This window comes from Protomyctophum parallelum (assembly GCF_964188405.1).
Source record: "Protomyctophum parallelum genome assembly, chromosome: 19".
NCBI lineage: Eukaryota > Metazoa > Chordata > Actinopteri > Myctophiformes > Myctophidae > Protomyctophum > Protomyctophum parallelum.
Window position 1 is genome coordinate 42,304,241 of NC_139717.1, and position 17,201 is coordinate 42,321,441.

At 43.4% G+C, this 17,201-nt stretch overlaps 2 protein-coding genes across 4 annotated transcripts in view; one reads left to right on the plus strand and one right to left on the minus strand.

The window, feature by feature from the left end:
- The window catches only part of znf410 (zinc finger protein 410), a 28,480-nt gene extending 11,847 nt beyond the window's left edge, over positions 1-16,633 (plus strand). For all 3 annotated transcript variants that reach the window (XM_083790913.1, XM_083790915.1, XM_083790914.1), the window contains exons 6-13: positions 974-1,195; positions 3,432-3,594; positions 7,432-7,613; positions 7,877-7,966; positions 9,578-9,697; positions 12,632-12,754; positions 15,470-16,277; positions 16,527-16,633. In XM_083790913.1, the coding sequence (XP_083647039.1) occupies positions 974-1,195; positions 3,432-3,594; positions 7,432-7,613; positions 7,877-7,966; positions 9,578-9,697; positions 12,632-12,754; positions 15,470-15,576 (1,007 nt within the window). In that variant the 3' untranslated portion in view covers positions 15,577-16,277; positions 16,527-16,633. The remainder of the gene's footprint in view (positions 1-973; positions 1,196-3,431; positions 3,595-7,431; positions 7,614-7,876; positions 7,967-9,577; positions 9,698-12,631; positions 12,755-15,469; positions 16,278-16,526) is intronic.
- Positions 2,927-17,201, minus strand: part of LOC310877170 (methylmalonate-semialdehyde/malonate-semialdehyde dehydrogenase [acylating], mitochondrial-like) — a 110,103-nt gene continuing 95,828 nt past the window's right edge. The window contains exon 13 of the mRNA XM_083790911.1: positions 2,927-2,998. The gene's annotated coding sequence lies outside the window, so the exon portion shown is untranslated. The remainder of the gene's footprint in view (positions 2,999-17,201) is intronic.

Here is a 17,201-nt window from a genome sequence, read left to right on the forward strand (position 1 = left end):
TTAAAAAAAAAGTTTTCTAAATCATGACAATTTTCTGAAAGATTTCAAGCACATTTTAACGATCTTTCAAAAATGCGCTATGAGCTTGTAGATCTGCTATTTTTTTCAATAGCTAAATTATAACAATGTTGATGTTTGGGAGACAAACACTATCCTGGGGGGTTTATGTGGGTAATATGTGTGACATCATGGAGCCCATGGACACTTTGAAATACTGAAATATCTAAAAACACCTTTTACCCACATAAGAACCCCAGGAAAGTGTCTCCCAAACATAATTAAAATAAGATCTGGTTGCAAAAGGGGTGAAGTGGCCCTTAGAACCCATTCTGACCGGGCACCCATTTTGGTGTCAGCATCACGTTATGCTTTAGCTATTTAAAAATAGCAGATCTACAAGCTCATATCGCGCCACCGAGTGGTGCGATACGAGCTTGTAGGTCTGCTATTTTTGAAAAATCGAAGAGCGACTGACATTTTTAGAATCTGATCTCAGGTCAGAATGGGTTCATCAGACCAGTGTGTGTCCGGCGGAAACCTCGTATGAATCTGATCTCAGGTCAGAATGGGTTAGGTTTACCGTGAGTGGGTCCTAGTCAGTGGGCTAAACTTGGCACACTCCCGGTTTGATCCGTGTCATTTTAGATTTGAACCACTAACCATTAATTGTATACTTTGGCCAATAAAAAAATAGCAGATATACAAGCTCATAGCATGTCACTTCGTGCAGCTTTATGAGCTTGTACATCTTCTATATTTTGAGATGGCTGGTCGGCAGCCAAATCATGCATATAATTTTGGGGGGGTCCTTGACGCGAAAAAGTTTGAGAACCACTGACATACGAAACTTCGGCCTCAGGTCTAAATGGGTGAAGCGTTAGCACGTCAGCAACTCGGCATTGCGGCTCACTATTTGTTCTTGACAATCTTTTCTCGCTCTTTTCTCTTTTATCGCTCCCTTGTCACCCTCAAGGCATCAGCACCTCGTCAGAGCCGCTGATCTTCTCCGCAGATGGAGCAGGGGAGGACGACGACGACGGGGTCTCGTCCGGGGACTACGGGATGGATGGCAGCGCTCCCTGGTACCTACGGGTGCAGGAGCTGGCGCACGACAGCCTGATCGCTGCCACGCGGGCACAGCTCGCCAGGGATGCCAGGGCCAGCCAAGATGCCAGGGCTGCAAGCGTCAGTAGCAGTAAATGCCTTCTTTTGTTTTTTATCTCAATCGGTACAAGCAGGATAACCATTGAAGTGCAATTAGAAGAACGTCATTTGTCTTAGGCTAGAAAAGCAACTTGTACTCTTTGAGTCTTGTCTCATACAGTAGGTAGGCCTTGAGCTAATGCAGCAGACAATATTGTCTCGCAGTACTTTGGTCTTTAACACTGCCTTCAGTGCAGTGTGAGAGTACAATGTCTGCACAGCATGGCGGGCCTTAGTGCAGTGTGGAATAAAATGTTCATTCCCTGAGCTAGTAGAAGTACCCCTCCAGCTGCCAATGATTAAATTATGTCCTGTAGGTCCCCCCTGCAGCAGCATCAAATGTGTCTGTTACAGACAGACGTTACCACTGACTTGGTGTGATTTGCTGCTGATAAGTGCCTTCCAAGCAGCAGGAGTCCCTGGCAGTTAAAAAGAGAGAGTGATTGCATTCAGCATAGCAGAGTCGCCATGTATTATATCGTCGCTGTCGAGCTGAAACCTTGTATGTCCAAACCCGTTGCTTTTCAGGAAATGGAAAAAAACGATGAGCCTGTTTTCCAATGGATCCAATGTAGTTATTATTATTATTTTTTTTAAGATTTTTTTTGCGGCTTACGCCTTTTATTGATTTTTTTTAAGGGACAGATAGTAGGCTGACAGGAAACGGGAGAGAGATGGGGGGATGACATGCGGTAAAGGCCGTGTCGGGTTCGGGAGTCGAACCCGCGGCACACCGCGACTGGATCACCAGTCCGGTGCCCAGACCGTTACGCTACGGCCTGGGCCAATGTAGTTATTATTTAGTCACAGGGCTCTTGTTATTACTCTTCATTGGTTCAATATTTATAAAACCCATAGACGCACTCGACCACTGACTTTAACTTTAAAACAAAACATCAAAAAAATAGCCAATTTACAAGCTTGTCGTGAGCTTGCAGACAGCTGTTGCTACATTCGCCCAACATTCTTGCATGAAAAAATAGGGCATTCATTTATATGAAAAAGAAAACGTAAAATATCTAGTTGCATGTTTTCCGCCCAACGGCGACGATCTATTCTCCATATGCAGACCGCGGCCATCTTACCATATAAGTTAACCCATTCTGACCTGAGATCAGATTCATACGAGGTTTCCGCCGGACACACACTGGTCTGATGATGACCTGAGATCAGATTATAAAAATGTCAGTCGTTCTTCGATTTTTCAAAAAATAGCTAAAGCATAACATGATGCTGACACCAAAATGGGTGCCCGGTCAGAATGAGTTAATGGCAAGGTGCAACTTCCAATGGCAGCCCATTCATCCAAACAGAAAAGTCCTCTCTGATTAAACAACGTCAAACTCACCAACATTGCAGCTGTACGGAAAGCTTGAATTATTCTCTTTCATTCCTCAATGTGTTTGTTTCATAAAAATCCACTGTATACATGTTATGAGCTACTTTGTGTACTTGCAGGTGGTTATTTTTTATAAGTGCTGTAGTTTGGAAGTGCTCGTTAGATATCACTCAACTGCCCCGTGTACCACCTGTTTTGAATTGGCACATAATAAGACGCAGCAGGACATTGCTTTATTAAGCCATTCTGACCGGGCACCCATTTTGGTGTCAGCATCATGTTATGCTTTAGCTATTTAAAAATAGCAGATCTACAAGCTCATATCGCGCCACCGAGTGGCGCGATACGAGCTTGTAGGTCTGCTATTTTTGAAAAATCGAAGAACGACTGACATTTTTAGAATCTGATCTCAGGTCAGAATGGGTTAATCAGACCAGTGTGTGTCCAGTGGAAAACCTCGTATGAATCTGATCTCGGGTCAGAATGGGTTAAAAATGAGTGCTTCCAAACTCTGACGGAAACATGGCCGCGGCCTGCAAATGGTCTATAGCCCTTCAGTAGTGTCGCACGGTATATATGTCACAGTTGCATCCCTTGAGGTTTTCAATACCCAGATATTTGTGGGGCATTCATTTCCCAACATGCATCGTTCCGAGTAGGCCAGTGCCCAACGGGCGCCGCTGTAGAGGCACCAATGGGCACCGCTCTAGTACTTTCAAATAGCGTAAATGGCTGATCTACAAACTTACAACGAAGTGACTCGTTGTAAGCTTGTAGATCCGCGGTTTTTGATTACGATGACGTAATAATTGTGACAGACCTACTCTCTCCTCCGTTCTCTATCTGTGTCTCTCTCTCTCTCTCTCTCTCTCTCCTCCGGCTGGCCCAGGCGACCACACACACAGCTTCACGCAGGACGGGGAGAAGCAGCGCGAGCTGTTGTCTCGGGTGAGCCGCCCACTGGCCAAGCAGATCCTTCGCTGCTCCTTCGAGGGTTGTTGCAGGACGTTCACCTGGCCCGCTCACCTCAAATACCACCTAAAAACTCACAGGTAAGACGAGGGACTGCCTGGAGCACATAACATGCTTATTATTACAAAGTTAGTTTCGGCAGGGTTGGGAATTTTAAGTTAACCTAAAATATATATCAAATTTATTTAGAACCACTAACCGACTTTTATGTAGATGAATTAAATAGCAGAATATAATTGAGAAGCAGATTTTTTGCTACTTTACTTTTTCTTTTCTTCACTTTATTAGTTGTTAGAATCGTTCATTAATCTTAACCCATCCTGACCTGAGATCAGATTCACACGAGGTTTCCGCCGGACACACACTGGTCTGATGAACCCATTCTGCCCTGAGATCAGATTCTAAAAATGTCAGTCGCTCTTCGATTTTTCAAAAATAGCAGAACTACAAGCTCGTATCGCGCCACTCGGTGGCGCGATATGAGCTTGTAGATCTGATATTTTTAAATAGCTAAAGCATAACATGATGCTGACACCAAAATGGGTGCCCGTTCAGAATGGGTTAATGGAGTTTGAAATAATCCTGATATTGATTTGAAGTTGTATGGCCCAGCCCTAAGGACCAGAGCCCAAAGCAGACTAATAACGAAGTTAGTTTCATTAGGAGTCACAAGATTGTCTTGGGTATAAACACCGTAGTCACATAAGCAGCTATAGGAGTTGAGCAAACCTTTTTCTTTTCTTTTCAAAACACATTTTCCAAAGTCAGCTACTACTGCTTATTACTATGCAGGAAAGATACTGCATAATCGCTGGTCTCATAATCGTTGGCCTCATAGCATAATTGCCCAAGTCATACTTCAAGGTTTTCTGAAAAGAAGGGAAAACGCTATCTGCCCAAGTCATCTCTTTGACTTGTGCATGTAGTAATATCCTAAGTCATATTTTATCTTCTTTCATTTATTCTGCCCAACTCTACTCTCCTAACACAGCTCATTCACCTTGCCTTATTCAATTTCATATGCCCTCAGAACTTCGTCGTCTCTTTGACTTAGGCAGATATGCCTTTTCCATTGTACTGACATGATGTAATAAGACTACTACACACCATAATGCAATTGCTTAATAATAATCAAAACACACACACACGTTGACATTTTTACTTTTTTATCTAATTCATCTCGCATACCTATCTCCTTTTATACTCTCCTTGTTTGCCTGATTCTCTTGTGTGATATCATTTCTCTAGCTGCCATATCTACTTTGACTACTGAATCGACCGCAACTAACCCCAATTTAAAAACAATAAAATGAAAGCGCATCACTATATTAACTTGGATTTAATCTCCCGATATCGAAATGTATCAAACATAAACAAGGAGGATTGAATCGACTGTGTAGAATCATTAACAGGCAAGTTGGTTTTTTGGCAGTAAGACTGTTTGCACATTCTTTGATTTACTTGTGGTCGCAGCAGCTTGCCGGGGCAACAGAAAACTGCATCAAAGCTGCTTAATGCAATGCAGGGAGCTGTGATCTTGTTTATTGTATCAGTTTTGGAAAGATCTATTTGCGGTCAGCCTGACTGATAGTGTGGTAAGCTGCAGTAAATAAGCCTTTATGAAGGCAAAGTTCTGCATAAGCATTAATTTAAGTTCTCAGACACGACGACTGATTTAAGTCATTTGGAATCCACAGAAGCCAGCATGTTTTCTATGCAAGCATGTTGCGCAGTGAAAATAGCCGATCTACAATTGAGACGGCATTGCGAACTTGAAAATAGGCTATTTTCGGTTATTCATTTAACCCATTCTGACCGGGCACCCATTTTGGTGTCGGCATCATGTTATGCTTTAGCTATTTAAAAATAGCAGATCTACAAGCTCATATCGCGCCACCGAGTGGCGCGATACGAGCTTGTAGGTCTGCTATTTTTGAAAAATCGAAGAGCGACTGACATTTTTAGAATCTGATCTCAGGTCAGAATGGGTTCATCAGGACCAGTGTGTGTCCGACGGAAACCTCGTATGAATCTGATCTCAGGTCAGAATGGGTTAAGAATAGAGCATTTGAGAATTACACAACACTAATTGAAAAAGTTAAATTAGATCTTCAAAGGTGGAATAAGCTTCCTCTCTCACTGGTGGGCCTCATTGAAACAATTAAAATGAACATACTGCCACGCCTCCTTTTTCTTTTTCAAACCCTCCCCCTTTTTTTGCCCAAATCTTTTTTTTATTCACTTGATAAAATCCTATCATCATTTATGTGGGCCAATAAGTCCCCTAGAATCACAAAAACCACTCTCCAAAGACCTAAACAAGATGGTGGACTTGCCTCACCTAACATGCTTTTTTATTATTGGGCATCAAATATTTTTATGATGAAGAAATGGTGCCACTGTCGATATCTGGTGTGATATGGAAGCTAAATCCTGCACATCCTCTCTTCCAGCATTACTTTTTGCCCTCCTACCAACACGCTATTCCCAGTATACCCAACAACCCAGTAGTTCTCTCTTCATTGAAAATTTGGAATCAGTTTAGACAACACTTCGAGTTAAAATCCCCGTCAGTCCTTGCAAAAACCATTTGTTTCCATCCTCCTCTTTGGACTCAACATATAGTAAGTGGAAGGAGAAGGGCCTTATCTCTTTTAGGGATCTATACAGAGATGGGTTATTCATCTCTCTCTGAGAACTTGCCACCAAATTGAATAACCAAAATAGTTTTTTCAGATCTTTTCAAATACGCAACTTTGCAAGCACCCATTTTATACCCTTCCCCAGGTTACCTGAGAATACCCTAGTGGAGTCCAGGTGCCTTCATTCCCCTGCAAACCACACACACACACTTTTTATTCCTGTTCAAAGCTTGCCTCTTTTTGGAAATCCTTTTTTGATACACTCAGTCTGGTCATGGGATTCTCTGTACCACCCTGTCCTTCTATAGCTATCTTTGGTGTGTCCCCTGTAGGAAGCAGATTTAATAGATTCCAGGCCGATGTGGTTGCTCTTTCCTCCCTTATAGCCAGGCGTCGTATATTGCTCCACTGGAAGAGCCCTAATCCTCCTGATGTGTCATCATGGCTAAAAGATTTGTCATCCTTTCTCCATTTGGAAAAAATCAAATACACGGTTAGAGGTTCATTGAATAACTTCTACAGAACCTGGGACCCATTCCTCACATACATTAATTCCTTGACCACAATTTAAGTAGGAACTAATTCCAATATCCCCCCCTCTACTGTGAGTATGCGTATATGTGTACGTGCATGTATGTGTGCTCGGACCTGTGTATGTATGTAGACGTAGATATGTACAGTATGTATGTATGTATACATTTGAAAATGAAATTAATTTGTTTTTTTTTGTTTTCGTTACACTGCTTCCATTATTGCTAGCATTTAATTTTAATTACTTTAATGCATGAATCTCAAGCACAGTAACTTATTCTGTTTCCCCCGGGGCATGGGAGGGCGAGGGCGGGTGGATAGTTATGAGGGTCTGTTTTGTTTTGTTTCCCTTTGTTCTGTTCACTGTTTTGTTTTGTCTCTTGTTTTATCCCCTATGTTTCGTTTGTGGTCATATGTCTTGTATTTTAAAGCAAAATGTTCAGAAGCATATTCCATAAAATCTTATTAGTCTAAGATATTTCACATAAAAGCAAATGTTAAAGCCTCAATCTGTGATTTCTTCACCTGGTTGGCAGTATGTAGAACGGTAAAACATAATTTTACATGTTGTGTCAACAGCTCCAAGTGCTCCTTTCACACCGTTTCCCAAATTACACATTAGGATTTGGTCATACAGACATTTTCAGCCGTGAGATTTTATTTTGCTTTCATCCATGAGCTCCTGAGTAAGTCTCTTGTTTCATTATACGCGTGCTTGTCGTTTGCTTTGGGGTTTCACTGAAGGAACGACCGCACGTTCCGGTGCGGGGCAGAGGGCTGTGGGAAGAGCTTCTACGTGCTGCAGAGGCTGCAGGTTCACATGAGGACCCACAACGGCGAGAAGCCCTACATCTGCAAGGAGAAGAACTGCGGCAAGAGGTTCACCACCGCCGGAAACCTGAAGAACCACAAACGTACGCACACAGGTCAGTCAGAGCCTCAGACGGTGCACAGTACCACACGACACTTTCCTCCAGCAAGGGCAGAATACACATCCGAGTAATCTGTGGCATGGCCAACCAGCGTCACGTAACTGGCGATATAACTGTCAGCCAGACAGCGTACTCGCTACTGTGTAATATGTGTCTGCTGGGTGTGTATATACTCTATAATAAAACTGTGTGTGTGTCTGTGTGTTTGTGTGTGTGTGTGTGTGTGTGTGTGTGTGTGTGTGTGTGTGTGGTTCCAGGAGAAAAGCCTTTTCTGTGTGAAGCAGATGGTTGTGGGCGATCATTTGCAGAATACTCTAGTCTACGAAAGCACATGCTCGTACATTCTGGTGAGTGTGGGACACACTTTCCTTAATAAGCCAAGGAGGGCTGAGGAGCCCTCTCACATTGGCAGGCCTCACATTTGAGGATGACAATTGAATATGTGTCGGGGGGGGGGGGGGGGGGGAAGAAAGCCAGCCTGAAATGTGGCTACGTGCTGTTTGTTAGTCATAACTCTCCAAGTGCACTGTGTATGTAAGGATGAGGTCTTACGTTTTAGAGTTAAAGGAATACTCATGATTTATTGTATTAACCCATTCTGACCGGGCACCCATTTTGGTGTTGGCATCATGTCGTGCTTTAGCTATTGAAAAATAGCAGATCTACAAGCTCATATCGCGCCACCGAGTGGCGCGATATGAGCTTGTAGGTCTGCTATTTTTGAAAAAAATCGAAGAACGACTGACATTTTTAGAATCTGATCTCAGGTCAGAATGGGTTCATCAGACCAGTGTGTGTCCAGTGGAAACCTCGTATGAATCTGATCTCAGGTCAGAATGGGTTAAAGGAATACTCATGATTTATTGTATTAAGTACATACAGTACAAAAGAAACATCAGCTACAGGATCCGATCATTTGAGTATCTGCCGATACCGATTTTTCCAGCTCCGATATTTATATTTATATAGAACACTTATGCCATATTACAATAGTACAATATCCAGTCTAATATAATATATAATATTGATACTATCGATGTACGTGATCGGGCCCTGATTTCCAATCATGTAATCGGATCGGGACAACCCTACTAAAAACAATGAATACTACAAAGTGTGCTCTATAAAAAAAATACACTGCGTTCTCCATATTGGCAGCCGCTTGCTGCTCAGCCATTGGGAGATCCTCATACATACAGTAGCTGCAGACACATACAGACGCATAATGGACAGGACCCACATGCGGTTGATACTCTTGTCTGTAGTTCTTCCACCGTCCCATCGCCACCATCCAGTGATGTCTGTAGTTCTTCCACCGTCCCATCGCCACCATCCAGTGATGTCTGTAGTTCTCCCACCGTCCCATCGCCACCATCCAGTGATGTCTGTAGTTCTCCCACCGTCCCATCGCCACCATCCAGTGATGTCTGTAGTTCTCCCACCATCCCATCGCCACCATCCAGTGATGTCTGTAGTTCTTCCACCGTCCCATCGCCACCATCCAGTGATGTCTGTAGTTCTTCCACCGTCCCATCGCCACCATCCAGTGATGCCATCACTAGCTCAAATCTAGCAGATCTACAACGTTTTGAGCTTGTATAGTAGGGCATGAAATAAATAAATAAACATAAAAGTTAGAATTAGGAAACAAGAGGTTTCTGTCTGGCGGCAACGATTTGTAATGTGTGTGTGTGCGCGTGTGTGCGCGTGCGGCCGTGCGCCATACTGATATTCGGAAGCCTGGGCCATGTGCATGAACTGACCATGAGTGGCCTAAGAATAGCTGGCATGACAAAAAGCAAAGCCAAACAACTTGCCAAATACTGTTCTGTGTGTGTGTGTGTGTGTGTGTGTGTGTGTGTGTGTGTGTGTGTGTGTGTGTGTGTGTGTGTGTGTGTGTGTGTGTGTGTGTGTGTGTGTGTGTGTGTGTGTGTGTGTGTGTGTGCGTGCGTAATCAGGTGAGAAGCCCCATCAGTGTGGGATCTGTGGGAAGACCTTCTCTCAGTCTGGCAGCAGAAATGTCCACATGAGGAAGAGACACGGAGAGGAGGGACTCACCAGTGAGGGCAGAGAAACGGGTCAGACACGCACACGCACACACACACACACACACACACACGCACACACACACACACTCACTCACTCACTCACTCACACACACACAGGGTGGTTCCATTTGATATCCTTCTCCTATCACAGCAACTCACGAATCTTGCTGCACGTCACACACACAGAGGCAGTGTTGGACATTAGCTGTACGCAGCCCAAGTACAGATGCTGTTTCATGGTCTGTGACATCAAAGACTGCAGCATGAATTGTTCATGATGTTCTGTTCTTTAACCCATTCTGACCCGAGATCAGATTCTAAAAATGTCAGTCGCTCTTCGATTTTTCAAAAATAGCAGACCTACAAGCTCGTATCGCGCCACTCGGTGGCGCGATATGAGCTTGTAGATCTGCTATTTTTAAATAGCTAAAGCATAACATGATGCTGACACCAAAATGGGTGCCCGGTCAGAATGGGTTAAATGATGATTTCTATAGCACTTTCATTTTTTTTACATATTTGGCTCAGATTCCGCACAAGCCCTACAGGTTTGAAAAGCCATCTGTGACTGTGGCTGCACAGCAGACATATTTCTTTTTGAATCTGTCTCAAGTGTATATGAGCAATAACAAGATACCCCTCATTACGCTTGTCTTGAGCTCATTCATTTCTCCTGCAGTCACTTGACAAAATTCCTCATGTTCAGTTTTAGAACAAAGCGTTTTCTCTTTTCATATAGTTTTGAATACGGTAGCTGTGGCGGATCATTTTGGTAATGGGACATAGTTATAATTTATTCTTGGTTCTAATCCCAGTCTCACTCTAATGTCCCACTAATGATTTGTTAGTTATTATTGCCTAAATTAACAATGCTGTCCTATATTGGATTTGGAAGCAACAATGGGACGAGATGATTAATATAGGATCATCTTTTATTCTTTTTGTGATATTATAGAATTTTATTTTGTACACTTATTTTTTTACAGTAAAATCGGCTGACACAGAACAGCAACACAGTACACAAAGTGGGGCAACCAAAGAACAGAAAAAATAAAAAGGGAGGGAGGATTATCTTTTTAATGCAGAGGCAGAACGGTGAACTTGCCAAGTCCCAGAGAACTGACTCAGTCACACACACACACACACCTGCAATGTGGACGTGGTTTGACTCAGGGTGGTATCCATTAGCAACTAGGACTAGCAAATATCTAGAGTGCAACTATAGCGACATAATAGCCTGGCATGGCCAGACTAATATCACTACGTAGACATTAGTCTGGAACTTCGGTGTGGAATATTTATTTACGAGGGGCAGTTACAAACAGATTCCAACGTGTCACTTTGAATAGTGGGCTCTGATTCGTCAACCACAACTCTGGGGTGAGTGAAATGTAATTCAAACTGAGGAGTGCCAGACCAATCTCTGCCCAGGGCATTTGTTTAATATCCTGTGGCAGATTCGTCCGGTTTCCAGGCTAAGCGACCTATCCAACAACTGTGTGATTTTGAAAGCCTTCTTCACACTAACCTAGCATTGTGATGACAAGCAACTGCTTTTCATACTGACCAGTAATCCAACATGCCGGGCAGAACATTTTGTGTAGTCGGGGCTGTGTGGAGAAAAGTCACAGCTTCTTCATCACTTTGCCAGACCCCCGCTAAATGTTATGCTTTGCGTGTAGACTAGAGGAGCCTGGCGCCTGAGTGACCTTTCCTCTGGCACTCCGAGACTCCAGACGAGGTCTAATGGCAGCCTGTTCCCACGGGCAGGGTTAGTTGTGTGAAACATTTCAAATGAAAAGGGCCCTCGAGCTGCTGCCGTATTCCACTGCTTTCTGTACCGGCGTGTGTATCAGTAAATAGGTTGTTTTTTATTTTAACCCATTCTGACCTGAGATCAGATTCATACGAGGTTTCCGCTGGACACACACTGGTCTGATGAACCCATTCTGACCTGAGATCAGATTCTAAAAATGTCAGTCGTTCTTCGATTTTTCAAAAAATAGCAGACCTACAAGCTCGTATCGCGCCACTCGGTGGCGCGATATGAGCTTGTAGATCTGCTATTTTTCAATAGCTAAAGCATAACATGATGCCAACACCAAAATGGGTGCCCGGTCAGAATGGGTTAAGATGAGAAACGAGATAAGTGATTATGTGGAGAGACATGCGTTAGCGTGGGGAAGGAGAGGTGAGGATGCGCGTGTGTGTTTAGCTTGTCGGTCTAGACCAGTACCAGTAGTTCTCAAAGTAGGGTGCACGACTTGTGTGGAAAATGAGTATTGAAACCGGTTCCAAATTTGAACCGGTTTCAATACTGTTTTGAGTAAAGCAACTCAACCGTATTATTATGATGGTTTCCTTGTCATAATTGTTAGATTTTGCTGTAGAGAACATCTGATCTGTGCAGCATTTAGAGCTCGGCGAACGGTGAATCATGGTTGTATAAAATTGCACATTGTATTTGAAGCCTTTGTGCCATTGGATTAAAAAAAAAGAGAATTATTATTGTACTGTTGTCCATGTTTCCGGGCTGTGCTGATCATGGGGAAATCTAGAGCCAAGTCCTCGCTTCTCCTGGCAAAGAAAAGTGAAAATTCAGCCATAATTGTCAACTAAATGTATTGTTTTGTCAACGCAAGTGCACAACACAAACTCCCTGGGGGAATGCATGGTCTCCTCCCTTTTCCCCACCACCAAATATATTTACACCACCAAATCTATTCACTGACTTGACATAGCTGATGTACAAACTAGCAACATGTCGCAATGCGGCTTTAATAGGTTGCTTAATAATAATGTATACTTATGTGGAGTGTGGGCCCCACTATGGCAGTTTAAAATGGCTCTAGAAATCCCTAAATCCACCTACCTGTTCCCCAAGTGTCACTGTCGGTGCTGTTTTATCGGCACATAATTGAAGGCAGCGGTGTGTGTGTGTGTGTGTGTGTGTGTGATTGACAGGAGAGGCTCTGACCCACAGCAGCTTGCTGGAGGCTGATGGGGAGACGGGTGACACCATGGTCACCATGACGACGACGTCAGGGGAACCCATGAACCTTCATCATGCCATGCTGAGAGCTCAAGGTAGGCGTAGGGTCACATGATGTTGGCACAGAGGGGGATGCTGATCTAACTGCAGTCACAGCTCATCATACCTGGCGTGACATGGATGGCATCCCACCTCATCAACAGTCATGTCATACATGCACGGATGACTATGTAACCTAATTTCTTTAACCCATTCATACCCGAGGCCTATTCTAGTAATGCTTTCTAATTTAAATCGGATCGTTCTCGCACAAGATTTTTCAAAATTGTTCAAAAATAGAAGCCGTATATCTACAAGCTTGTATATCTGCTATTTTTTTGAATAGCCAATGCAAAAATCTAAAATGACAAGTGTGCTTTCCTGGTTTTAAAATACAATTTAACCCATTCTGACCGGGCTCCCATTTTGGTGTTAGCATCATGTTATGCTTTAGCTATTTAAAAATAGCAGATCTACAAGCTCATAGCGCGCCACCGAGTGGCGCGCTACGAGCTTGTAGGTCTGCTATTTTTTGAAAAATCGAAGAACGACTGACATTTTTTAGAATCTGATCTCAGGTCAGAATGGGTTAATCAGAACAGTGTGTGTCCAGCGGAAACCTCGTATGAATCTGATCTCAGGTCAGAATGGTTTAAAGGCCTGGGCCGGCTTAGCGGTCCAGGCACCTTGGCTGGTAATCCAAAAGTGGGTCGCGGGTTCGAGTCCCGAACCTGCGTATATTCCCCAATCTCTGCCCGTTTCCTGTCTACCTACTGTGATCTATCAATAACGGCAAAAAAGCCCCAAAAAATCTTTAAAATACAATTGAATTACTTTTGTATAGCATATTTCATAATGGCAATCCAATGTGCTTTACATAAAGCATAAAATGCATTTTTTTGTAGATCACCAGCGGATGTGCAGCAAAGTATAACTCAGGCTCTACTGTAGGTTTCGGCCTGTCTTGACTAGTTAACCCATTCTGACCTGAGATCAGATTCATACGAGGTTTCCGCCGGACACACACTGGTCTGATGAACCCATTCTGACCTGAGATCAGATTCTAAAAATGTCAGTCGCTCTTCGATTTTTCAAAAATAGCAGACCTACAAGCTCGTATCGCGCCACTCGGTGGCACGATATGAGCTTGTAGGTCTGCTATTTTTAAATAGCTAAAGCATGACATGATGCCGACACCAAAATGGGTGCCCGGTCAGAATGGGTTAAGATTGAACGAGCAGCTTGTGAAAAAACGCAAATACTAGCAGAAGTACCACGGCTGGCTGGAGGTAGTAGTAGTACCCATTTAAACTTGGAAAAGTTCCTCCATTTTGTCCTTCAGATTCCCTAAAATGACTTGTCAGCATTCCCCATTAGAGCCGAGTGGCAGAGCCGGCCGCCAAGCTTGCAGAAAACCCAAGGACGACTGTAGCGACACATTCCTCGCAATGTGACAAGTGTCTGTCAAACACCGTTAACATTTCCCTTCAGCCAGCCAGGAATGAATGGGACGTCTGAAAGGAGGACCTCGCTGTCGTAGTTCAACCTCGGCGAGGTTGTTTTTCCGACGAGCCATTAACCCCCCGATCCCCCCCGTCACAGACACCTTTGATGTTTAGCGCAGCAAAAACCCCTTTTTAGCTCGAGACTAGAAAGAGAAATGTGGTGTCTTAACCCAACCCAATTTAATAGCTGTTAGCTGCTATTTTCTTTAAAGGTCTATTTTTAATTCATGGATTATCCCATTCTGACCGGGCACCCATTTTGGTGTCAGCATCATGTTATGCTTTAGCTATTTAAAAATAGCAGATCTACAAGCTCATATCGCGCCACCGAGTGGCGCGATACGAGCTTGTAGGTCTGCTATTTTTGAAAAATCGAAGAGCGACTGACATTTTTAGAATCTGTTCTCAGGTCAGAATGGGTTCATCAGGACCAGTGTGTGTCCGGCGGAAACCTCGTATGAATCTGATCTCAGGTCAGAATGGGTTATTAGACCGGTCCCCGGCTGTAGAGCGCCGTGTCGGTAACGGTGGAAGTTGGAGATCCATGCCCCACCCAGCTATGCAATACCCGTTGTACCGGTGTCAAGAGTACCCGTAACACCCATCTTGTCTGTGTCCCTTTTATGCCCATATATGGAGATTTCTGTATCTGTCTCTCGTTGTCCCTTTATTCCTGTATGGAGTTCTGTGTCAGGCATGCCCAAATATGGAGTGTTGTGATGTCAGAACAGGCCAGCTCCATATATGGAGCATGGGGCCCTTTCCAGAGCCCTGGCAGAGAGGCCTTTTGTGGGTTCCGACCGACTCGACACCGACCACTGCATTCCCTGTGGGGGGTGTGGATATCGGTGGAACATGTGTGTCGAATTTGAAGTCGATGGGGTGAACGGTTCTCGAGTTACGCGCATTTAGCCGTACAGACTAGGCATTTATAGATGGATACATTTCATGTTTTTTTTTTAACCCATTCTGAACGGGCACCCATTTTGGTGTTGGCATCATGTTATGCTTTAGCTATTGAAAAATAGCAGATCTACAAGCTCATATCGCGCCACCGAGTGGCGCGATACGAGCTTGTAGGTCTGCTATTTTTGAAAAATCGAAGAGCGACTGACATTTCTAGAATCTGATCTCAGGTCAGAATGGGTTCATCAGACCAGTGTGTGTCCAGTGGAAACCTCGTATGAATCTGATCTCAGGTCAGAATGGGTTAAAGTAACATCTCCTCTCTCTGATCACGGCGTCCGTCTGTCCGTTTCTGTCCAGGTTCAGCAGACACTGTGGTGGTCCTCTCTCAACCTCATGAGCTGGTGACCATGACGTCCGAGAGCCACGTCACGTACGGAGAGCAGGTCACGGTGGCTCTGCTATAGTGTCGTCATGATGAACTTCCCCCCACACATCATGTGGTCGTTTATCCGACATACCAAAAGTCCATCATCAGTCATTAGTCCATGACAACACCGTGGCTCCCTACATGCGTTGCCGGTTACAAATCACCCGTGGCGTTGCCGGTTAGTGTTTGGGTAGGGTGTCGGACTCTTGGTATGTCGGAACATATGCCTGCACATCATGTGGTCAGTCAAGCAAAAGGAATGGACTTGAACATGAAGACGTCTATATGTAAATAGTTTCTGTTGACTTTCACCCTTGTAGATATGTAATTAGCAGCCAATAACTGTTTTATTTTGACAACAAAGCACAAAAATGCTAAAGTTTGTACTAAATGAACTTTTTTTTTTTTTTTTTTTTAAGAAAAAGTACTCCCAAAGAAATACAAAGACGGGTGTAAAAATGATGTTTTATGAAAACAATAATGTATAGATACCTGCATTTTTTTCATCACCATGTACATTTAAGGTTAACAGCGCTTTTCCTAATGTTAAATTTACAACTCCGAGTGCCATTTATTTTTTTGTTCCAGCGGCTAATAATAATTTATAAAATTACCACTTGAAATGTGCCAGACATAATGCACTCTCTATGCCAGTGGTTCTCAAAGTGGGTTCCTTCAGGGGTGTTCCAAATGGACCCTTACAGGTCTGTAACTTTGTACACACTCAGAGTTATGGTTGTCCTTGACCCATTCTGACCTGAGATCAGATTCTAAAAATGTCTTATTACATCCTGACAGTTTCATTATTAACCCATTCTGACCTGAGATCAGATTCTAAAAGTGTCTTCGATTTTTCAAAAATAGCAGACCTACAAGCGATATGAGCTTGTAGATCTGCTATTTTTCAATAGCTAAAGCATAACATGATGCCAACACCAAAATGGGTGCCCGGTCAGAATGGGTTTTTAAAAAAAAGAAAAGTTTGAGAACCACTCCCTCTACACTCATTAGAGTCTACTCCACTGTTGCATTGAAAACAATGGAGTACACTGCTTTCACACGGCATTATCTCATGGAAGGGCTACACCAAGTTTGCCAAATTAGGTACCAGTATGATTACTGTGCACGCATTAGCCGTCACGTTTCAGCCAGTTTGTCTGTGTAATGCCTGATTTATATACTTGGGTTACGTGCTGGTGTTGGTGCACCGGCAACAAGCCAGTCTCCAAACTGTTTTCGGCGCGTCAATCAAGGATCTGAAAATGTGTCTGGCTGTCTGCAAAAAAATGTCAAATTATTTGGTTGCAGGTAGCTTGTTTATAACTCGATATATTAACACCTGAGAAGAATAGCATTCAAAAACATTTACTCCATATATTACCAAAAACTGTCAAGTAAGCTCAGCTGGTGTCGAAAATCTGCAGCTCTACAAGCTCGCAACGTGTTGTGAGCTTGTAGAGCTTATATATATAACTATAGATCTGCTATTTTCGGGGTGCAAACACCGCCGTGCAACCAAGTACAACTCAGGCTTAAGACAACAGGTGTCTGTGGCTCGTTCACAACTCGATATATATCAACACACAAAGAGGAATTGCGTTCAGAAAATAGACAAACAATTACTCATGAGCTCTTTTACAGCCCCCTTAATAAAATACACAG